At 37.0% G+C, this 25289-nt stretch overlaps 1 protein-coding gene and 1 pseudogene across 1 annotated transcript; one reads left to right on the forward strand and one right to left on the reverse strand.

Annotated features, from left to right (window-relative positions):
• Positions 1-2950: 2950 nt before the first annotated feature.
• On the reverse strand, positions 2951-25219 carry Znf566 (zinc finger protein 566). Its single transcript, XM_076837720.2, has 5 exons — positions 24923-25219; positions 14523-14585; positions 10307-10433; positions 9992-10087; positions 2951-4145 (listed from the first exon to the last, which is right to left on the reverse strand). Exons 2-5 carry the CDS (start codon positions 14529-14531, stop codon positions 3121-3123), a joined length of 1257 nt encoding a protein of 418 aa, XP_076693835.2. The 5' UTR covers positions 14532-14585; positions 24923-25219; the 3' UTR covers positions 2951-3120.
• Positions 20837-21679, forward strand: LOC143383321 (chromobox protein homolog 3-like; annotated as a pseudogene).
• Positions 25220-25289: the final 70 nt, after the last annotated feature.

Genomic DNA, 25289 nt, shown 5'->3' on the forward strand with positions numbered 1-25289 from the left:
GTGGTACATGGCTGTAATCTCAGCAACTCAGGTGGCTGAGGCAGGATTTCCAGGCCTTGTGTCAAAATAACAAATAAAAAGGGCTGGGGATATGGGTCAGGGGTCAGTAGTTAAGCACTCCTGATACAAATAAAACAAAACAAAAAACAACACTTGTAGAGATGACATATCTTCTTTGGCTTTTTTTTTTTTTTTTTTGGTATTGGGGAATGAACTCAGGGGCGCTTAACTACTGGAGTACATCCCCAGCCCTTTTCTATATTTTATTTAGAGACAGGGTCTCAACTGAGTTGCTTAGCACCTTGCTGTTACTGAGGCTGGCTTCGAACTGGCAATCCTCTTGTCTCAGCCTGCCCAGCTGCTGTGATTACAAGGTGGGTGCCACCTGGCCTGGCCTTTTTTTTTTTTTTAAATATGAATGATCAATTATAAATCAGGAGCTATCACTTCAAAAATGTAGATATTTGGTCAGGTGCAATGGCACACATCTGTAATCCACACTACTCCAGAGGCTGAGGCAGGAAGATAACAAGTTCAAAGCCAGTCTGGGCAATTTAGCAAGACCCTGACTCAAAAAAAAGGACTGGGAGGGCTGGTATAGCACAGTTGGTAGAGTGTTTGCCTTGCATGCACAAAGCCCTGGGTTCAATCTCCAGCACCACACACACACACACACACACACACACAAGGACTGGGGACACAGCTCTGTGGTAGAATATCTGCTCAGGATGTGTGAGGCCCTGGGTTCTATCCTCAGAACTAAAAACAACAACAACAACAAAACACTACCACCACCAGTAACAAAAACCCCAATGACAAAGTGAATTTCTGGGTTCTCTCTCTGGGCCTGTATTTCCTTAGAACATCACAGTTGACTTGAACTAGACACTGGACATCTCATGTCCCAACGAGGTTCGTTTCTAATTTTCTTTATTAAATAGACACTTACCATTGGATTGTTTAGGATGCGCATATGCTTTATCTGACAGTGAAAAACAGCGGTCTTTTTCATACCTTCCTAATCAACTGCTGGCATCAAGATTTTTAGAATGGCAAAAGGAGACATCTACTGTTAATATAATGGTTCTCTGAACACTTGATAAAGTTTTGATTAAAAAGAAATTGGTTTTGCTGCTTCATTATAACTAGTTAATTGATATCATGCTAATTTATTCTGTTCCTTATGTTTAAACTTATATTTGTATTTTCCTAAAAATAATTTTTTTGGTTTTCAGATGTTTCTGAAAAAACATTATATTCAGAATAACAAAGTCTGTATGTTTCTCCCATGAAACAATGCTGGTTTTTTTTTTTTTTTCCTTCATGAGCATCACCAACGTTCTATCTGTAGTTTTTTATACCAGGTATCATATGATGTAGCAAAAAGGAGATTAGTCTAAGTCCTTCCCACATATTATTAACATTTCCCCCATCAACACCCAGGATTATTTCATGTTCAATAGGAAAGAAGTGATCATGGAAAAATTTCTTAACATATTACTCTTACATGGTCTTTAATACACTGCTTAATGGTAAAGTCTTCAGAAAGTTAATATCTTTCAACAAATAATACTGATGACAACAACGAATATAAAAACAACGATTAACATACAGCAAATATGTATTTATTACATGGCAGGCACAATTTTAAACACCGTGTCTCAACTCATTTAATCCTCGCAAAGTATTATGAGGTAGGTATTATAAATATCTCCATTTTATAATTCCCACTGAGAAATACATCTATAAAAATAGGGCTGGGGGGGCTGGGGTTGTGTCTCAGTGGTAGAGCACTTGCCTGGCATGTGTGAAGCACTGGGTTCGATCCTCAGCACCACATAAAAATGAATAAATTAAACAAAGGTATTGTGTCCATCTACAAAAAACAAAACAAAATAAACAACAACAACAACAACAAAAAAAACAGGGCTGGGCATGGTGGCACACATCTGTAGTCACAGTCACTTGGAAAACTGAAGCAAGAGTCACTTGAGTCCGAGTTTAAGCCCAGTCTGGGCAACAGTGACATCTTGACTCTCAAACAGAAACAGTATCAAAACAAAACTGATAATGACTATTTTTTGGAAAGGGGAATGAATAGAAGGATGGCAGTCAGTGTATATGTTTTCCTTATTTGTAATGTTTGTAAAATTTTTAATATGCAAAAATATTCATGACTTATTTCTACATTAAAATAAAACACATAGTACAGATATGCCTAGAGAGAATTTCTGAGGGACATGCATTTTTGCATGTATCATGGCAAAATAGATGGAGGAAAGTACAATGTCCATTAGTAGGGATTTAATAAGAGATCATAGTAGCACAAGGAAACATCAGGAAAGTGTTTAAAAATCCCTATTTATTGAGTGGAACGTCTTTTATGAATATTTTTACTAAAAGAAATCCTTAATTTTATAAGAGCTAAAAGGAACAAGCCACTTAGGCATGGTGGTATACACCTGTAATTCTCCAACAACTCAGGAGACTAAGGCAGAAGGGTCTCAAGTTCAAAGTCAGCCTCAGCCATTTAGTGAGATCCTGTCTCAAAACAAAAATAAAAAGTGGATGGGGATGTAGTTTAGTGGTAGAGTGCCCCTGGGTTTAATCCCCAATACCATTGTTTTAAAAAGTCATCTTCAAAAATAAAAAGGTCACTTCTCTCAGTTATTAGAGATATTTTTAAAAATAAAGGCAGTTTACAAAACATGATGTAAAAACATCTTTATAGTCATAAATTTAAGATAGATTAAAATATCAATAATGCGAGAATTATAGAAATAAAGGAAAAAAGAAAATGAAAATCACAGGATTATATATGTGCATGAATTCTATGATGTATAAGAATATCAGAAAGGTCAAGTGGTTTTTTTTTTTCAATATTTACTAGACTGAATAATCTGAATTCAAATGAAAAATGAATTTTTATTAAAAAGCTTCCAAAATATATTCTATATCTCCAGCATGATTTTTCTTCGACTGAATAAGCTGTAGTTAATAAATAAAATGTTTCTACATTCTTATGTACGGAGCAGTTATCAGAAAGATAAATTCTCTGACAGTCAAAAAGTTTTGAGCCATAATCAAAACCTTCCCACACATTTTGTACATTCTGGTTTATCACCAGTACAGATTTTGATGCTGAATAAGTTGTGAACTATAATTAAAGTTCTTTCCACAGTCCTTGTATTCACAGGTTTTCTCACCAGCATGAATTCTATGATGACTAATAAGTTGTGAACTCTGAGAGTAGGCTTTCCCACAAATCTTACATTCATAGGGTTTCTCACCAGTATGAATTCTCTGATGTCGAGTAAGGTCAGATCCAGAACGAAAAGCTTTTTCACATTCTTTACATTCATAGGGTTTCTCACCTGTGTGGATCCTTTGATGTTTAATAAGTTGTGAACTCTGACTAAAGGCATTGCCACATTCCTTACATTCATAAGGTTTCTCTCCGGTGTGAATTCTCTGATGCTGAGTAAAGTTTGAACTACTGCTAAAGGCTTTCCCACATTCTTTACATTCATAAGGCTTCTCTCCAGTGTGAATTCTGTGATGTCGAGTAAAGTTGGAACCACTACTAAAAGCCTTTCCACATTCCTTACATTCATAGGGTTTCTCACCAGTGTGAATCCTGTCATGTCGAGTAAGGTCTGAGCCACAAATAAATGTTTTCCCACATTCTTTACATTCAAAGGGCTTCTTGCCAGTGTGAATTTTCTGATGATGAGCAAGTCTTGAGGGATGTCTAAAGGCCTTGCCACACTCCTTACACTCATGGGGTTTCTCAATGGTATGAATTATTTGATGTGTAGTAAATTCAGAGTCATGTCTAACATTTTTTCTATATTCTTTTGTTGCACAGTATTTTTCTTTATTATTAATAAATTGCTGTAATGTAAAGGACGGGTGTTGACTAAAAGTGGGCACATCTTCATGGGTGATTATCAGTTCACTGAAGTGCCTGTCCTGAGAGCCATGTTGTTTCTCAAACTGGCCATTACAATCCCAATCATCTGTGAGACTAGAGCACTGAAGGTCATTTCTTGTCAGTCTTCCCATTATCTCCCACTGGGCTGATTCTATTTCATAAATTTCTTTCTTCACAAATAACTTCTTGGTCTCACATGTTGATTCCAGGACTGAAAGAAAACACGAAAGCACTCACTCAACATTTTTATTATTTGGGAAGAATGAAACTTCAATTAAAATGAGTGAATTAAATTGAAGTTTAAAAAAAATGGATGACAAAAGAAGACAGGAGGGGGGCTGGGGATGTGACTCAGTGGTAGAGTGCTTGCCTTGCATACCGAGGCACTGGGTTCAATTTTCTGCACTGCATATAAACAAATAAATAAAATAAAGGTCTATCAACAATTTAAAAAAAATGAAAAAGAAGACAGTAGGGAGATCAGACAGGAATACTGTCAAATATGTGGCACATAGTAGGTAATTAATATTACTGTGGAATAACATTCTCAATTAAATAAGGAAAAGAGCTTGAAATAACATAAAATTATATGGCAATGTATCACACTGAAACTTTTTTTGATAGAGGTATTAAATCTGATCATGATAAAATAGAGGACAGATCAGAAACGAATACTATTTACCACATTCTCAGTAAGACTAAGAGACATGGCATTGATAAAATAAGCAACTTATTAGAAAAAAATGATGTGAGATACCTACAAGTTAGAGTCATGATAGCTAAAATAAAACCTTAAAACAGACAATAAAAACTATTAGCAGAATAGAAATTGTTGGTGTTTGTCCCTTTGCAGAAACATCAATTTGAACAACTAGACATGTCTGAAAATACCCTCACAATTTCTAGGCAATCAAGATGAAAGATTATAATAGCTGGGTAAAGTTTAGAAATAAGAAAAAAGATACACTGAAGAGGATAGGAAGATGGTGTTATATTACCCATGTCACCTTTTTGCAAAGCCCAGGCAGTGAAACAGGACAGAGATAACATTTCAGGGAAGGAACAAATTGAGTATCTGACTTTACTGCAGATGGTAACAATAGGTCTGTCCCAGTTAATCCCAGCACCAAACTGGCACAAGGCTTTAAGCCCCCACATCATTGACAGACTAACTCCTGTGGCCCCAGGTTCTAGCTGACTCACATAGGCCCAGACTCTAGGCCAGTCCAAGTGATAGCCAATCTATGCAGACCAATTAAACAGACCAGCACCCTCATGGACCCAACTTCCAGGCCCACCCCAGCAACAGACCAGTCCTATGACCCCAGGCTCCAAGCTGGCCCACAAAGACTAATAACTCAGGCCCATCCCCTTATAATCAGGTTGCAAGCCTGTCCCCACAAGAACTGCCCACATGTACCCAGGCTCCAAAAACACTCCCATGCTATGGGCTCCCAGGCCTACTCATGTGGAAGCCAAAACCAGGTTAATCCAGGACCCAGGGCCCCCATGTGTCCAAGCTCCAGACTAAACCCAATGGACCCAAATGTCAAAACCACTTCACAGAACCAGGAACCAAACTACATAGACATCATGAAAAAACAAGGGAGCAAAGTGCCCCCAAACAAATCAAGATACTACAACAATGGAATCCACAGATAGCTCAGTAGGTGAAATGTCAGAGAAGGAGTTCAGAATATAAATAACTGAAATGATTTGAGAATTAAAGAATGACTTAAGTGAGCAGATACAGGCAAAAAATCAATCACTTCAATGAAGATACAGGTTGCAAGAGATTACTTCAAGAAAGAGATATAGATACTGAAACAAACAAACAAACAAACAAACAAACAGAAACCCTTGAAATGAAAGAAACAATAAGCCAATTAAAAAACTCAATAGATAACATCACCAAGAGACTAGATCACTTGGAAGACAGGACCTCAGACAATGAAGACAAAATATATAATCTTGAAAATAAATTGACCTCACAGTGAAGATGGTAAGAAACCATGAATAGAATATCCAAGAATTATGGGATACCATCAAAAGATCAAATTTAAGATTTATTGGGAGAGAGGAAGGTTCAGAGACTCAAACCAAAGGAATGCACAATCTTGTCAATGAAATAATATCAGAAAATTCCCCAAGCAAGAAGAATGAACTGGAATATCAAATACAAGAGGCCTATAGGATACCCAAAATACAAAACTACAAAAGATTTACACCAAGACACATTATAATAAAAATGCCTAGGACACAAAATAAGGATAGAATTTTAAAGGCCTAAAGAGAGAAAAATCAGATTACCTATAAGGGAAGACCAATTCGGATCTCAGCAGATTTTTCAACCCAGATTCTCAAAGCTAGGAGATCCTGGAACAACATATACCAAGCTCTAAAAGACAATGGATGCCAACTAAGAATCTTAAATAAACAAAAATGACTGGTAATACAATTCAAGTCTCTTTCAAGCCTTTTTGATAAATTTTTACACAAAAATATCTAAGTTTTCAGACTTTTGTTTATTTTGTAGTTTTTTGTTCTCCATTTCTCTTCACAAAGTCCACAAATATTTTCTTTAAAAGTTTTAGCATTTTATACATTATATTTTAATATATAATTAATCTGGTATGTATATATACATTGCCTGTGATATGAGTATATTTTACTCTCTTATAATTAAAAAAATTATTCAAGATTCAAGGATGAAAAAGATTAATCAGGGTAAAAATTGTTTAATAAGGTATTTAAAAAGGTAAGGGTAAGATTGAGGGAAACCAACAAATTTTGTGAAGCACCTTTCCTTCTCTAGACTTGGAGAGGTAGGAGGTGACATAAGAGAGAGCCATTTTGAAAACCTTGTAGGAGAAGGCCACCTAACTGAAGTTATTCCCACCAAAAGCATGAAGAAACCAACTCACAGTCTAATAGAATCTTATAGGGAAGAATAAAGCACCTCACTTTACTCTTGTATATTTTAAGTTCATATCTTTGATGTCCCTTTTGGATGAATCTCAACAAAAAATAATACATAACAAGGGGACTCATCATGCAGTCTACTGCATATCTCTCACCAAAAGGTAAAAGATGGAGAAAGGAGTCATTGGTTACATGAGGCTACTGAGTATTTGAAATGTGTCTAGTCTAAATTGAGGTATGGTATGTGTTAAATAGACATAAGATTCCAAAGAATTACTAAGATAAACAAAATGAACATGAAATATCTTACTAACAATTATTTTCTTAGCAAATTATGTTGGTAATCCATTGGGTTAAATGAAAATATATTAAAATTAATTTCTCTATTTGTTTAAAAAAAAGGAAGTGAAGGGGAACAAGGTAACATATTATGTATCTTGACTGTAGTACTGTACATCCATATATGTTGTCATTTTTTCATATTTGTGTTGTCAAAATTCATATAACTATAAAACTAAGTAGGGCAAATTGTACCATATGTAAATTATATCTTAACAAACATGACAATAAGGGGCTGGGGATGTGGCTCAAGCGGTAACACGCTTGCCTTGGCATGCACGGGGCGCTGGGTTCTATCCTCAGCACCATATAAAAATAAAATAAAGATGTTGTGTCCACCAAAAACTGAAAAATAAATATTAAAAAAACTCTCTCTCTCTCTCTCTTCTCTCTCTATCAAAAAAACAAAAACAACAACAACAACAAAAACATGACAATAAAAAGAAATCTAGTTCATGAAGTGTTTTAACAGTATTGGGCACATACTAACCACCTGATAAATAATGGCTATAATCATGGTTCATTAAAACAACCAGCATGAGGCTGTTTCATAGTGGGGTAGGGAGGGGGAGCATGGGATGAATAGACAAACTCTAGATACAGCAGAGGGGTGGGAGGGGAAGAGAGGGGGCATGGGGTTAGAAATGATGGTGGAATGAGAAAGACATCATTATCCAAAGTACATGTATGAAGATATGAATGGTGTGACTATACCTTGTATATAACCAGAGATATGAAAAAATGGGCTCTATATGTGTAATATGAATTGCAATGCATTCCTCTGTCATATATAATAAATCAGAATAAAAAAATAAGAAAAAATAAGAAAAGAAATGCCAAGAGATTTTTTTTTTTTCCCAAATAGAAACAAAAGGACATTCACAATGTGAAAATACAAAACTCACTATAAAGGTACAAACAGTCATATTTAGAAGACTCTAATAATATACCAGTAGAATATAAATTGCTTTTTTACTCTAGTTAAAAGACAAAAGTATTAAAAATAACTAAGCCAAGTGTAGTGGCATTTACCTGTAGTTCTAACTACTTGAAAGGAGGATCACTTGAACCCAGCCTAGGTAACAAAGTAAGACTCTCAAAAATAAACAAACAAATGCCAAGCATAATGGCGCACACCTGTAATACCAGCAGCTTGGGAGGCTGAAGAGGATCTCAAGTTCAAAGTCAGTCACAGCAACTTAGTGAGGCCCTAAGCAACTCAGACCCTGTCTTAAAAATAAAAAATAAAAAAGGGCTTGGGAAGGCTGGAGTTGTGGCTCAGTGGTAGAGCACTTGCCTAGTATGTGTGAGGCATTGGGTTCGATCCTCAGCACCACATAAAAATAAATAAAATAAATTTATTAGGTCCACCTATAGCTAACAATTTAAAAAAAAAAAAAAAGGCTGGGGATGTTCTCAATAATTAAGCATCCCTGGTTTCAATGCTTAGTACCACCCCTCCACAAAAAAAGGGGAGCGAGAGAGCATGTATCCAAGAATTATATGAGAAAAATGCATGTAGAAACTATTAAAATATCTACTCCTTATGGCACACTGTTTCCCATGAGTTTGGCTTCTATCCCCAACTGCTCAACCTACAATTCTTTGCCATACCTTTGTATTCTGTAGACTTCTAGACACTGGGGCACTTAAGGGTGCTGTCATTGCCTTTAATATATATTCATGCCCCTAGGTTATCTTATCCAGTATAATGCTGGATATTTCTATAGTGAAGGCTCTCCAAAATCTCCAAACCTGATTTGACCTCGACTTATGTATTAAATTGCCTATATGACATTTATGCTATATCCAATTAGTATCTTGAGCTTAACACATACAAACCTGCCCCTGCTTTTGCAACACGTTAGTAAAACAGTAAATACTGGTTAAAAGTATGATTGAATCAGTAAAGATTTGGAGCTCCTAGATCCAAAATGAAAAAATAGTTAAAGAAAATAAGTATTTGGTTGTGGGAAGCCACTCTGAATGACCCACGCCTTCATCCTGAAGCAAGAGGCTCTGATTACTACATTTCCTGGTGACTTAGGCGTTGTACCACCCTAGGAAATAGAAGGTGTGTCTTCAGGAGCTAAATTCACCTATTCCTTTGTAATACTAACCCTTTGCCCTGTTTGGGAATAGAATGTTCCATGGAAACACCCTTTGTGTGTCCCCTTCTCTTGCTTTGCCTTTGGGTGTGGCCTTCCTAGATGTCAATCAATCTGCTGACAGCAGATGTCAGGAAGCTAGACTCAACAACCTGAAACTTGACCCCTTGCCTCACTTGAATGGCTTCTTCTCAATAAAAGGGTTCAGCATGTTCTCTCTCTCTCTCTCTTTCTGTGGACCCTTAAGGTCAGAGGAGCTGTCACAGGACTCAAAGAAAAAGGTGTTTGTCTGTCTTTGTGTGGTTATTTCACGTAGCCCAGTTCACCTGGAGTGACCCTGAGTATTTTAGTCATGAGGAATGTGACATTTGGCAATATAGGAAAACATGTATTTCAGGAAACAGTGAGTTTTTACAAGACTAAATACAAGAGGATGAGAAGCTGGGAAGAAACTGGATCCAAAATATGGACAGAAAGGAATATCATTAGACAGGGTGGAAGAGAGTACTGGCTAATGAGCAGAAAAGCAGACAAAATGAGTTATGTAAGGGGAAAAGGTAACCTTCTTTGAAAGCTTATGCATTTGCACAGCTGGACTAAAGATTTTGAGGGAAGCTTCTCAGAGAGCATGTCAAAGAAGAGTCTCTCCACTAACCAACTGGATCTTTACCTGCTGTGCCTCACTTACCTGGCCATTGGCCTCTTGTCCGCTCTCTGTCAACCAACCAGGGCTCCTTTCCTTGCTCCAAGTAGGAGATCACATTTGGTTTAGAAATGGAATGTCCTGCTTACAAAAGAAGTAATGAGACAAATGTAGAATGAGAATTGTCTCAGATTTCAAGTCTAGTCCCTTCACTGTAAAGAAAGACATGACATTATAGGAAGGATCAAAGAAAGGATGTAGGATTCCAACTGGTCTATGAAAGGTAGGAGAACATTTCATACTGGAGGAAAAAAACCTTCCAAGGGCAGAATCTGAATTATTATGGACAGATGTCCTTACCCGTTGAAACCAGGTTGCTGTAATTCTCCAACATCACATCTCTGTATAAATGTCTCTGATCATCAGTCAGGCATTCCCACTCCTCCTGAGAGAAGTCTATGGATACATCACTGAACATCACTGACTCCTGGAACAACAACCATGTATATGACTTGATTAATAAAAAGAAGTGTTTTGTGTAGGAGAAAAAGATTAAGGTAGCAGAAGTGAAATTCAGTGAGCATATGAATATCTGGGATGCATATAGAGGACTGTAAAAAATAAGCACAACAGGATATTGTGCTTCCATGTCATTCTATTTTCTCCAGACAAAACTCTCTGTTTAGTGGGATATTTTTATCATCTGAACAAGGGTGGGAAGATACAAAAATCCAGCCAAGATGAGTATTGTAATTAATGGAATTGTGTTCACAATGCCTTGCATGATACCTGACATACAATAAATCATGAATACTGTGTGATCTTCATTTTCTTCCCCTTCTCTCAAATAGGTAAGAGTAAAATTTCAGAATAAGGGATAAAGACAGAACATTAAAAGCATCCAGAGGATAGCAGGTCATATAAAAGGCATCAAGAATCAGAGGGTCAATGGAATTTTCAAGAACACTCTAAAAGCAAGAAATAATAAGAACAATTCTTCAATATCCTGGGGGAGAAAATAAATTCTGACCTAGAATTCTAAAACCAAACTATCTACTCTGTTCTGAGTATTTAAAAATGAGATTTCTAGATATACAAGGACTCAAATACAATTTCCTAGGAAAACTACTGGAGGATATATTCCACCAAAATGAAGGAGTCAACCTGAAAAAGATGACATGAGATTCAGGAAACAGGTAAAGAACACTAGACAGAGTGTATGGGGGCGGGGATCCAGGGAAAGTGATAAAAGGAAAGTCTTAGGAAAGCTGTGTCACAGGTCTAGAGAATAACTAGATCAGATGGGAGTAGGAGACAGTGGAATAGGGAAGAAGTTTCTATGTTCAAAGGGAACTGATGTGTTCCTGATAGAAAACTTATTGACTGTGGCATGTGGCAACAATACTGGGAACTCTTAGCTATAACACAAACAACTAAACAAGTAGTAGAAGAAACAATTAACCCCAGGGAAAATGAAAGAGTATATTAAAATAAAGCCATGAGATGGCTTGATAGAGAATAATTTTTTCTTTTTTGGTACCAGAGATTGAACTCAGGGACACTCTACCACTGAGCCATATCCCCAACCCTTTTTATTTTTTATTCTGAGATAGGGTCTTGCTAAATTCCTTAGGGTCTCACTAAGTTGCTAAGGCTGGCTTTGAACTTGTGATCCTCCTGCCTCAGCCTCCAGAGCCACTGAGATTCAGGCATGTGCCACTATGCCCAGTGAGAATGATATTTAAAGCCATGATTTAATGTTATCATGGCTTTAAATAAAGTCAGGCTTTTTTCCTGACTCTGTTTTTCCTTAACAGAGTCAGGAAAAATGAAAGGTAAAATATGGGAATATGATGTCCCTTTTTATTTTGAAGTGAATTGAGGGATCATTAATATAACAAATTTATCAAAAGACAGCAATTAAACCATATTCAAGAGTTGAAGTTGGGCACAGTGACACATGTCTGTAATCCCAGTGGCTCGGGAGGCTGAGGTAGGAGGATCTCAAGTTCAAAGCCAGTCTCAGCAACTTAGTGAGGCCCTAAGCAACTTAGCAAGACCCTGTCTCTAAATAATATATTAAAAAGGGCTGGGGATGTGGCTCTGTGGGTAAGCACCCCTGGATTCAATCTCTCATACCAAAAAAACAAATAAACAAACAAAAAGTTAAATGCAGATGGGGCAGGACTGGAAGCATTTTACTTCACTTGAAAACATATGTAAATGGCTTTAAAAATATTTTTAGAAAATTAAATTTTCATATAATTTAAGACTAATTCATCCTGATGCTACTATCATAAGAACTGTTACAATAAATGCTTTTATAAGTATATTTATTTCTCACAGAATAATATTATATTGTAAGGATATAAATATTAACTTTTTTTGCCTTCATTTAAAAATTTAGGCCAGAAGTGATCTTTAAAGACCTCCTTGACAATGGCTCGATATTAACCATCCACTGTCCAATTTTAAGTCCCTCTTGTTCCTGAGTTATAGAAAAATGATGGTGGATGATCCAGATTAACATAATGGTATTATCAATTTTTCCCTCCAGTACTGGGGACTGACTCAGAGGCGCTAGACCACTGAGCTACATTCTCAGCCCTTTTTATTTTTTATTTTGAAACAGGGTTTGCTAAGTTGCTGAGGCTGGCCTTGAAATTGTGATCCTCTTGTTTCTACCTCCCAAGTAGCTGGGATAACAATCATGTGCTACCACATCCCATTTGATATCGGTATCTCATGGATGCATACTGGAATATTAGAGCTTTAATCAATCAGCAGTTATTTTCCCAAACCTAAAAATCTCATAAACCAGCAGATCTTGCCATGTACTAAGACTGAAGGTGAACAAAACCATTACAAAAATTCTTACTGGAAAACCAAGGTTTGTGGAGATAATTAGTGCTTCTCTCTATGTGCCTTAGTTACTCACTTCTTTCCCATTCAAGTGTCCAGGCAAATTAGATTAATTCAATATGAGGAACATATTTCTGTACTATCAGGATTTGTGGAAGAAGTTGGAGATAGGAAATGCTGGAGCACTTAGTAGGGGAGCATGTAAACATTGTTTTAAAAAGGGAGAAACTGTGCCCGGGCACAGTAGTGCACACCTGTAATCCCAGCAGATTGGGAGGCTGAGGCAGGAGGATCATGAGTTCAAAGCTAGCCTCAGCAAAAGCGAGGCACTAAGCAACTCAGTGAGACCCTGTCTCTAAATTTAAAAATATAAAATTGGGCTGGGGATGTGGCTCAGTGATCGAGTGCCCCTGAGTTTAATCCTATTACCCGCCCCGCCCCCCACTCCCACCCCAGCAAAAAGAGGCAACTATAAAGGGTACTGGATTGTTTAGGAGGAAATGGAGCTCAGGTCCTGAAAGGGGGAACTGGTAAAAAAATGTAAAAAATATTAAACCTGATCTAGGCCAGACTTTTGTTGTTATTAAAGAGATAGGATTTCACTATGTTTCCCAGACTAATCTTGAACTCCTATTCTAAAGTGATCTACCTGCCTCAGCCTCCCAAGTAGCTGGAACTACAAGCACTTACTACTGCACCTGGTTTTGGGTCAGACTGTTTTTTTTGTTTTTTTTTAAAGAGAGAGTGAGAGAGGGAGAGAGAGAGAATTTTAATATTTATTTTTTAGTTATCGGCGGACAAAACATCTTTGTTTGTATGTGGTGCTGAGGATCGAACCCGGGCTGCATGCATGCCAGGCGAGCGCGCTACCGCTTGAGCCACATCCCCAGCCCTTTTTTAATTTTTTAATATTAATTTTTAGTTGTAGATGGACATAATCTTTATTTTATTTTTTTGTGGTGCTAAGGTTTGAACCCAGAGCCTCGCGTGTGCTAGGCGAGCGCTCTACAGCTGAGCCACAACCCCAACCCAGTCAGACTGTTTTTACATTAAATAATTTTTCAACTAAAAAAATGATGAGGAGTTGGGGTTGTGCACTTCCCACACAGTGTGAGGCCCTGGGTTCAATCTTCAGCACCACATAAAAATAAATAAATAAAAAATAAAAATACTGTGTCCATCTACAGCTCAAACTATAAAAAGAATGATTGATAAACCATTTTCTGATGAAAATTCCATTTTAAAATTCTGTTTAAGGGGCTGGGGTTGTGGCTCAGAGGTAGAGCGCTCGCCTGGCATGCATGAGGCACTGGGTTCAATCCTCAGCATCATATAAAGTAAAATAAAGACATTGTGTTCACTTATAACTAAAAAATAAATATTAAATTTTTTTAAAAAAAAATTCTTTAGCGTTCTTTAGAGAAACATGGATGCCTAACTGTTATCTACAACTTAAGAGTATAAAAATTAAACAAGATTATGTAGCCACTTCTTTTTTCTATAACTATTACCAACAATGGAAAAAATTTTAAACTGGCCTACTAAAGACCCTTTCTTTTACAGAAGAGTAAGAACACTTTGGCACTACTTACAATTAGACTGTCTAAAAGGAGTTTTTAAAAAACAATAAAAAGCACCAAGATGAGAAAGCAAATGTTCCTATGTGCTAGAGGTAAAAATGTTTCTATCTGAGCAACAGGAAATAGCATCTCACCTGAGCCATGGCTTTGATATTTGTTGAAAGACCTCTGGGTTCCTCTTTTGGAAAGCGGTAGAGCTGGGAAAGGCAAAAGGAGAGACATGAGATCCCACTTGCCTCAAAGCTCCCAGAATGAAAATCTCCTCTCTATTCACCCCACACAAACATTTGAGAGCTATCAATGAGAAGAATGGGCAAATCTCCTATCACCCCCAACTCCCAAGAGACAGTTCTATTTGGACTACAACAGGAGGATTTCAGCAAGATAAAGATGGCCTAAAGAATATATGTTTGTATACATGCAAACATACACATATACAAGGATATAAAATTCTTTTACTCTAATTATAGTATATTATACATACTATTATAGACATCACTATTTTTACTGGTTGAAATTCATATATCTAAAAATGAATCCCAACTAGTACATATTATGATATGTAATTTTCTTCATAATCACATTGCATTTCATTGAATGAACATATCTTAATTTTTCAACTCATCTGTAGTCAATGATCCTTTGGTTATTTCCAGTCTTTCACTATAATAAACAATGCTATAATATATATCCTGTGTGTGTATCATTTTACTTGTACCCTGTGTAAATTCTGAATGGTTAATTCCTAAAAGTAAGTCAAAGTTTTCATGGTTAATTCCTAAAAGTAAGTCAACAGTTTTCAACTGTCATGTGTAACTAATTAAAACAAATTTAAAAACTAATAAAAAATAAATACACATTAAAAAAAAACAGTTTTCAGTAAGCTTGGTTATTATGATTAGGTCCCAAGTCCTAACAAGAAAAAATAATCCTATATAGTTTAAGAGGATTTGCGGGATAACAGGTCTTGATTTAAGGTAATTGAAACCCATAGGGCTGGGGATACAGCTCAGTTGGTAGAGTGCTTGCCTTGCATGCACAAAGCCCTGGGTTTAATCCCTAGCACCACACACACACACACACACACGCACACACACGATAATTGAAACCCAGAAAAGCAAACAAAATAATATTACTGACCCAAAAGTCCCATGTCTTCTGCCAACATCTGTGAAACTGTGTCATACTAACTGGTTAGCTGACACGCAGGGTCAAATTTCAGATACTTTACTGTTCTTGACAGAAACTTGTGATTTTTAAATTGGAATTGAAGGTATGGGTTTGAATTTGTAGTTTTTTGTTGTTGTTGTTGTTGTTTGTTTTTTTTTTTTTTTTTTTTGAGAGAGAGAGAGAGAGAGAATGAATTTTTTAAATATTTTTAGTTTTCGGCAGACACAACATCTTTGTTTGTATGTGGTGCTGAGGATAAAATCCAGGCCGCACGCATGCCAGGCGAGCGCTCTACCGCTTGAGCCACATCTCCAGCCCGAATTTGTAGTTTTAAAATATATAAACAGCCAGGTGTGGTGGTACATGCCTATAATCCCAGAAGCTCAGGAGGCTGAGGTAGGAGGATCATGGCCAGCCCCAGTAACTTAACTAGGTCTTAAGCAATTTATCGAGACCTTATATCAAAAAGAACAACAAAGCCAGGCATAGAGGCACATGCCTGTAATCCCAGAGGCTCAGGAGGCTGAGGCAGAAGGATTACAAGTTCAAAGCCAGCCTCAGCAAAAGCAAGGTGCTAAGCAATTCAGTGAGACCCTGTCTCTAAATAAAATACAAAAAAAAAAAAGGGCTGGGGATGTGGCTCAGGTGGTTGAGTGCCTCTGAATTCAATCCCTGGTACAACTTCCCTTCCACCGGCCAAAAAAGAAGAATAAAAAGGGATCAGTGGTAAAGTGCTCTAGGTTTAAATCTCTAGAACAACAAGAACAACAAATACATATATAATGTACAAACATATATATACAAACACATATATATGTATACCAGATATAAATGCATGTAGCAAAATTTATATACATACACATATATTTACGTGTGTGTGTATATATATGTATGTATGCATGTGTGTATGTATATATATATATATATATATATATATATATATATATATGTTTAGCTCTTTCTGCTGACTGAAATCCAGCAGTGGCACACCAAGTGCCCAGAATCTTGGTTTATAAATTTATTCTCCAATAAAAGAAATTAGGGGTCCATGAAGAAATTGCTGATTTCAGGGCTGGAAGAGGGAAAATACCAGGTAAGTTTTGAATAGTGAATGGTGCTAGAAAGTAAGAAAATGCTCATTTTTTAAAAATGCATTGAAAGGACACAGGATCAAACTTGAGTAACTCCTAAAGGCCAAAATGGGCTAAACTCTGGGCAGCAAAATGAATAATGATAATAATGGAATAAAACTCAGAGAATAAAATAAAATATATATCCAAGAGTCCATAAATAATTAAATATACACGAGGAAGAGATAGTCCTTCCTTACAGTAAAATTCAGATTAAATGTAGAAGGATTGATAGAAATCACCATTAGTCAAATATCATAGTGTTCTTATAGGTAAGATTCATAAATTGAGGGTAAAATTAATAAGCAAAAACATGATGAGAAATAAGATTTTTGCACAGTCCTGAAGTGTCTGTCTCCCCACAAGATATTACTTAAGACAATGGGAATAGAGGTGATTTTATCAAGTGATCAAAGAAACACTATTTTTAAAAAAATTTTTTTAGTTGTAGTTGGGCACAATACCTTTATTTTATTTGTTTATTTTTATGTGGTGCTTAAGATTGAACCCAGTGCCTTACATATCCTAGGCGAGTGCTCTACCGCTGAGCCACAACCCCAGCCCCAAGAAACACTATTAATACCAAAATACAATATCACATAACTCTGATACAACACATTGAGAAGAACACCACCATTTCAGTGATCTTTTTGCCAAAAATGCATAGTCTTAAGTTTAACCATAAGGAAATATGAAGGATGAGCCTAAATTGAAAAAGGCATTCCATTAGAAGGACTAAAACAATTCAATCTGCTGTTGTCTTGAAGATGAAGGGGACCATATCAAGAAAATGGGAACCTTGGTCCTAGAACCTCTAGGACCTAAATTCTTCTAACGAACTTGAAAACAAAGCTTCCCAAGAGCCTCCAAATGAGAGGACAGTCCAATTGATACCTTGATTTTAGTAGAGAGGCCCTGAGTAGAAGACTCAAGTGATGAATGCTGTGCCCACTGACTTCAGACCCATGGAATTGGTTTTGGTAATTATTTGTAGTAGCAATAAAAAACAATTCCTGTATTATATTTAAAGTCTTTACTGTTTAGGGTGTTTTCATTTTGGTTTTTCTGTTATTTATAACTGAAAGAGAAATTATATATACTTATGTATAGCCTCCCCCTAAAAATTAGAACTTTCTCTCTTTTTTTTTTTTTTTTTTTTTTAACCAGGGATTGAACTCAGGGGCACTTAACCAGTGAGCCACTTCCCCTGTCCTTTTTATGTTTTATTTTTGAGACAAGGTCTTGCTAAGTTGCTTAGGGCCTTGCTAAATTGCCAAAGCTGGTCTGAGCTTGAGATCCTCCTGCCTCAGTCTCTTGTGCTGCTGAGATTACAGGCACAAGCCACCTCAACCAGGTAGAACTTTCTATTCTTACAATCTATTGAATGTTTTGCCTTTTGGATGGAAGACTGCAATTTTCCTTCTATTAAGTGAGTGGCTGTCAAGAGCTAGACTCTGGGCTAGTCAGTTTATAAATTTCACTCCAATCCTCAGATCATCTTTTATGTCACAGATAAAAAGCAAATGATCAAATGTCGGTAGACAAGCCCAGCAAACATCGCCAGTGATAAGCAGAACAAGAAATATTACTTCAAAAAGGAAACAGGTTTATAAGAAAATAGTTTATTTTTTAACCTGCCTCTAATATGAAAAATGTCCAGGATTTCAGGAGCCAGCTATAGGACAGAAATGTTTTTATCTCAAAGGGTTTTGACTTTCAGGCCACAAGCTGAAGTATGCAATAATTAAAAACAAAAGAAAGAAAGGAAAAAAGTCTACCAAATAACTGGCCAATATTGTTCAAAATCATCTTCATAACAGATATAAAGGGCTAGCTGGGGGCAGTGGCACGTGCCTGAATCCCAGCAGCTTGGGAGGTTGAGGCAGGAGAATCTCAAGTTCAAAGCCAGCCTCAGCGACTTAGTGAGACCCTGTCTCAAAATAAATATAAATAAATACATAAAAAGGGCTGGGGATGTGGCTCAGCGGTTAAGTGTCCTTGGATTCAATTCCTGGTACCAAACAAACAAACAAACAAACAAACAAATAAATAAGGGCTAAACAACTATGTCAGATATGGAAGGCTAATGGGACAAGACAAAATAAACCAATAGGTTTATTTGATTAGTTTCTGGAATTGAAAAGTACAATTAACAAAATTTAAAATTTGAATAAGTTCAATAAATTAGTTAAAAAATTTACATCAGTATAAATTTCTCAGTTTTCACAATTGTACTGTGTAGGCAGATGGGTGAAGAGTATATGGGAATTCTTTATAGCATTTTCACAGTATGAAAATTAATTTTAATTAAATATTTATTTTTAGTTGTAATTGGACACAGTATCTTTATTTATTTATTTATATGTGGTGCTGAGGATAGAACTCAGGGCCTCGCACGTGCTACGTGAGCACTCTACTGCTGAGCCACAACCCCAGCCCTGAAAATTAAATTTTAAAAATTAAAAAAGGAGGGTTGGGGTTGTGGCTTAGTGGTAGAGCGCTTGCCTAGCATGCACAAGGCCCTGGGTTTGATCCTCAGCACCACATAAATGTAAAATAAAGATATTGTGTCCACCTAAAACTTAAAAAAAAAAAAAATTTAAAAGGAGAAAGTGAACAAGATTACCTGAACAGTCACTTCAAAAAAGAGGAGATTAGGGGCTGGGGATGTGGCTCAAGTGGTAGCTCGCTCGCCTGGCATGCGTGTGGCCCGGGTTCGATTCTCAGCACCATGTACAAACAAAGATATTGTGTCTGCCGATAACTAAAAATAAATATTAAAATTCTCTCTCCTCTCTCACTCTCTCTTTAAAAAAAAAAAAAAAGAGGAGATCCAAGTGGCCAATAAACATAGAGAAAGGTGCTGAACATCATTTATGCATCAAGGAAATGCAAATTAAAACTACTATAAAATGTAACTACACAATGAACAGAATACTTAAAAGATTATAATACCAAATAATGGAGAGTATGTGGATCAACTGGAACTTTCATAAATTGCTGGGTTGAGCATAAAATGGAACACCATATAATCTAGCAATTCTACTTTTAAGTATTTGCCCAACAAAAAAATGGTAGACTTTTCATTGAAGGAAAATAATGGGCAATAGTCTCAAATTCAGAACTACTAAAATATCCATCAAAAGTGTAATCAATTAATATATTACAATATATTCCCAAATGCAATGAGAAATAAGTACAATTACACTTAACATTTGTGAATTTCACAAAACAAGTATAGAGCAAAATAAGTCAGGCATAAGAGTATATGCTAGCCGGGCGTGATGGCACACACTTCTAGTCCCAGCAGCTCGGGAGGCTGAGGCAGGAGAATCTCAAGTTCAAAGTAGCCTCAGCAAAAGCGAGGCATTAAGCAATTCAGTGAGACGTGTCTCTAAATAAAATACAAAATAGGGGTGGGGTTGTAGCTCAGTGGTAGAGTGCTTGCCTAGCACATGTGTGGTCCTGGGTTCGATCCTCAGCACTACATAAAGATAAATAAATAAAATAAAGTTATTAAAAATTATATTAAAAAATAGGACTAGGGATGTGGCTCAGTGCCCAAGTGCCCCTGATTTCAATCCCACCCGCCAAAAAGCCTGGTGCAGTGAAGTCCACCTGAAATCCCAGGGACTTGGCAGGCTGAAGCAGGAGGATTGCAAGTTTGAGATCAGTATCTGCAACTTAGCAAGACCCTGTCTCAAAATTTAAAAATGGCTGAGTATGGTCTGAGGTTATGGCTCAGTGGTAGAACACTTGCCTAGCATGTGTGAGGCACTGGGTTCGATTCTCAGCACCACATATAAAATAAAATAAAAGATTCATCAACAACTAAAAATATTATAAAAAATAAAAAGGGCTGAGTATGTAGAGTATGTAGCTCAGTGGTAAAGTGCTCCTGGATTCATTCCTTAGAATCAAATAAAAAACAAAAACCTACTGGTGAAAGAATTCTGAAGAGTGATTGTAAATGAGAAATGACAGAAGAGGCATCACAAGGGACCCATGTGGGATCTTGGCAAAGTTCTTAACATTGATCTAAGAGATTGCTAAGCACCAATGTAAAAAACATTTATGCGGAGGTGCAGAGATCTAAGACCTGGAGCATTGGTGGTGAAAGATAGCTCTTTAAGTCTGCAATTTAAAAAATGGCCTCCAATAAAACTACATTGCAAAAAATGGGAAAGAAACAGAATTGAAAGAGTAAAAAAAGTTGACAGATAGAGACTGAAGAATTTGTAATAGGAAAAATACTAGATTGGATGTGTCATAAATGGAAAGAAGGAATTATTTTCTGAAGTGGAAGGGATTTAGAGATGCTGACAATACTTGGGAACCTGAAAAAAATTTAGATTGTTCAGAACTGACACATTTCTTAATTCTCAAAAAGCTTGTAAAGAGGGGCTGGGGTTTTGGCTCACTGGTGGAGTGCCTGCCCAGTGCATGCAGGGTCCTGGGTTCAATCCTCAACACCACATATAAATAAACAAAATAAAGGTATTGTACCCAACTACAACTAAAAATAAATATTAAAAAAAAAGCTTGTAAAGAAAAAAAATGGTACCCAAAAAAAGAACTTTTTTTTTAATATTTATTTTTAAGATTTTTAGGTGGACACAATATCTTTATTTTATTTTTATGTGGTGCTGAGAATCGAACCCAGTGACTCACGCATGCTAGGCGAGCGTGCTACCCCAGCACCCCCCTAAAAAAAATCTTTACCTGACAATGAATCTGATGATAGCAAGCCAAAAAGAAAAGAGAAGCCAATGACAAACCAAGAGGCTTTGCCAGAGGTCTTGATCCTGAGCAAATAACTGGTCCCACAGACAGCAGTGGAGAACTGATGTTTCTCATGAAATGGAAAGATTCAGATGAGACAGCCCTGGTGCTGGCAAAAGAGGCAAATATGAAGTGTCCTCAAATTATAATTGATTTTTTATTAAGAGAGACTAACTTGACATTCTTGTCTAGAAGATGAAGCTCAATAATTGTTTGTATTGTTTTTCATATGTGTAATATATAAAATATGGGTTTTGGTTTTTGCTTTACTAGTATGAAAAAATAACTACATTCTAATGAAAATCAAGTTTGATATATTGGTTTTGAAAGTAGTATTGGGGCAGTTGTTGGGTTTTATTTTATTTTATTTTGTTTTGCATCAATAGCACTAGTTACTTTGAACAAATGAAAACTTTCTTTAGTTGCATCCTTTATCAGGAAAGAACATTTGATATGATGGTATATTTCCTATGCTTTTCTAAAAGTTGGAGAAATTTTCCAGTCATTACTCAGAACTTGTTTTTAACTCATATGCCTAAGGACCATTCTGGGGTTTTTGTTTTTGTGTGTGTGTGCGTATACACATGCACATGCGTACATAAAATGCTTACATAATGGTTGGTTTTTATTTTTTAAAACATTCACCAAAACAAAAACCATGGGTGGTAAACCCATGTTCCTGAGATTCCATCATTCTGTGCAACCTAAGAAATAAGTCACTTCAAGTTAAATTGAAATTTTTCCTGAAACCATAACCCTTCAGGTTGAATAAATGATTCTATAGTTAACTGGACAGTTTAAACTGGATAATTAAAAGCAGCCACAAGGTGGGGCTGTGGGGATGGGAAGGATGATAGAATGAGACAGACATTACTTTTACCCTATATATGTATGATTACACTTACTGGTGTGACTCTGCAACATGTACAGCCAGAGGATTGAGAAGTTGTGCTCCATTTGTGTAAAATGTGTCAAAATGCATTCTACTGTCATCTGTAACTAATTAGAACAAATTTTAAAAATCCAGCTGTTATGTATAATTATAATGTGCCAATAAAAAAAGGAAAATAAATAAGCCAGGTGTGATGGCACAAGCCAGGCATGGTGGCATAAGCCAGACATGGTGGCACTCACCCGTAATCCTAGCAGTTCAAGAGGCTGAGTCAGGAGGATCTCGAGTTCAAAGCCAACCTTAGTAACTCAGTGAGACCCTGTCTTAAAATAAATACAAAAAAAAAAAAAAGGGCTGGGGATGTGGCTCAGTGGTTGAATGCCCCCAAGTTCAATCCCTGGTACCAAAAAAAGAGGAAAGAACTAAATTAAACATTAAAAAAAGAAAAGAAAAAGCCACATTAAATCTACATCTATAGTAACATTAATGCAACAGTTTTATTTGCAAAATTCTTGAAAGGAAAAAATACTATTACTCAACAACTTGGGCACCCAGACAAGTAAACTAGACAAATCCTAGTTTGTCTTAATTACCAAGACTTAAGCAGACATTTTAAGGGTTCCTTTAATTAGCCATTCCTTTTTTAAAGTTGAAATCTGTGTAATAAAAGGTCATAATTCATGGAATGTCTTAGATTTGGCTCATGGAAACCTGATCACATGACTAGAGATGTTGGCAATTTACAACCTGCTCACATAAATGAGTGACAAAATTTTTAATCTAAATTTTTTTTTGACTTGCATATTTTTCTCTATCCCAAATCATTCCTTACATGTAGGTAGGTTCAGTCTTTTCAGTATTCGGATTACTGGTTCAACACAAGCCAAGAAAATAACTTTGTAGTAATCAGAATGTTACCAAATGTATATTATTTACTTTATTGCAAGTACCGCTGAACAATGGTCAATAAATATTCCTTTAAAAAATTTACCCAATTTACTATATATCTACTCATAAAAATTTTAAAAATTGTTTTTAAACACAGCTTTAACCGTGTTTTGATGGGAAAACAGAGCAATAAGATGTTTTAAACATTGCTGTGCAAGTGTAAATGTGTGCATTCACTTTGGTATATATTTTGCACCATTTGGTAAAGTGCAAAATATCGTTTGATGAAGCAATTCCTCTGGTGAACAAGCATGTGTACCCTATGTAAAAGAATGTTAGTGGTAGTGTAACAAGGATTTAAACTCTTTACTTTTGCCTGCAGATGTCCAATGGGTGGCTAAAAGTAGGATTAAAGACTTGGCATCTCTGTTTCTATTTCACATCCATCTCCTTTGCTTGTGGTAACCTTGGATCCAGGAACAGGGTCTGATCAACACATATATTGTGATGAATTGAAGTTAGCTCCCCTCCATGTGAAACAGTAACTTTCAGATTTTAGATAAGGTTCTGCCTTGTCCTGGGATAATGATGGACCAGACCATGTCTGATCAAGACCACATGCTCTGTCAACTTTTGAAAAGCCTCCAGTTATCTAACTCTCAAACCTTGCCCTCATTTACCTTTTTATAAAACGCCAAAGTCACTGTCAGCCCCTTAAAGACAGGGCAAAGGACACCGGTCCTGTTGTCTTCTCAGTGTAGCTACACTGATTAAAGTTCTTTCATGATTTTCTCCTTTTGTTTTTTGGGGTGTGTGGCTAGACCAGAGTTGTTGGATCCCCAGAGACAAGCTTCTGGCCTAGAGTATGGTAATAGCAGCATTGTTTATAAAATAAAAAACTAGAAATAGCTCAAATATCCTCCATTATTAGCAGGGATGAATAAATGCAGTATACTACACAACACGCCAAAAAAAAAAAAAAAAAAGGAGAAGAAAAAAACTGAATGAACTATTGTATCTAATATGAAATACTCTTAAGAACATTTGAACAAATAAATTAATATAATAAAAGACAAGGGGTATCATGATAACATGCATATTAAGTCCTAAAACTAGAGTATAGTGCTTTGAGGTACCATTGAGTTACAGGAAACCCACTCCCCAAACCACAGGCCACACACCCAGAGTCTCTAAAGGTCCCACAGGCACAACCGCACATTTACCAAGAGGACACTCAAAGTTACATCTGCGGTCACAGACAGGTTCACCTGTACCCTGGTCAGAGTCAAAATCACACACTAACCACATGCACACACACAACTACAACCACACAGTCTGCATCTGTATTCCCACCTGTAATTTGCTGCACGTGCCCACAACGTCACACAATCATACACTACAGAGGAGACAACTCCGAAACGCCCAGCCAGTCACGAGCGCCCAGGATCCGCACACAATGCCGCGCGCGGTCCTAATGTCTCTCTCTCACGCAGCAGGTTCTCCACTCCGTGTGACCATTAGACGGAAATACTCAACAGTCTGTTAAGACCACACGATCGTTCTTCAGAAACTACCACACACATAATAACAACCACACAATTTCCACCTCAACTCCTCCGCGGCACAAAGACAAGCCTCAGCTCCAGCCCCGCCCTCCTCTGGAGATCCTCACCTCAGGCCTCCCAAGCTTTCGAGGCAGTAAAACACCCCACAGCACTGGATTAGCTGCTGGTGAAGCCCCCAGGGTCCCGCCAGCGCGTGACTTTAAGGCTGAATTCCCGCGAGAAGGAGGTCATGCCGAGTAGTGCTCTGGGAAACACAGTTAGAAAGGTAACCAGAGGTGGACAAGGTGGTTCCGTGTTTCAGGATTCCTCTCAGCGATTAGCTGCGGCCACCAGAAAGGATTGCACACTTTATTGAAACACACTGCGAAGGCCTGAGTCCTGCATCAGCCTCCAACCCCGGCTCCCAAAGAAGGCCGCTCCAGTGCGTTTGACATGGGTTTTACTTTCCGCCCCTTTCTTACTATTGGTAGGAAC

The sequence above is a fragment of the Callospermophilus lateralis genome, chromosome 18, assembly GCF_048772815.1.
Source record: "Callospermophilus lateralis isolate mCalLat2 chromosome 18, mCalLat2.hap1, whole genome shotgun sequence".
NCBI classification, from domain to species: domain Eukaryota; kingdom Metazoa; phylum Chordata; class Mammalia; order Rodentia; family Sciuridae; genus Callospermophilus; species Callospermophilus lateralis.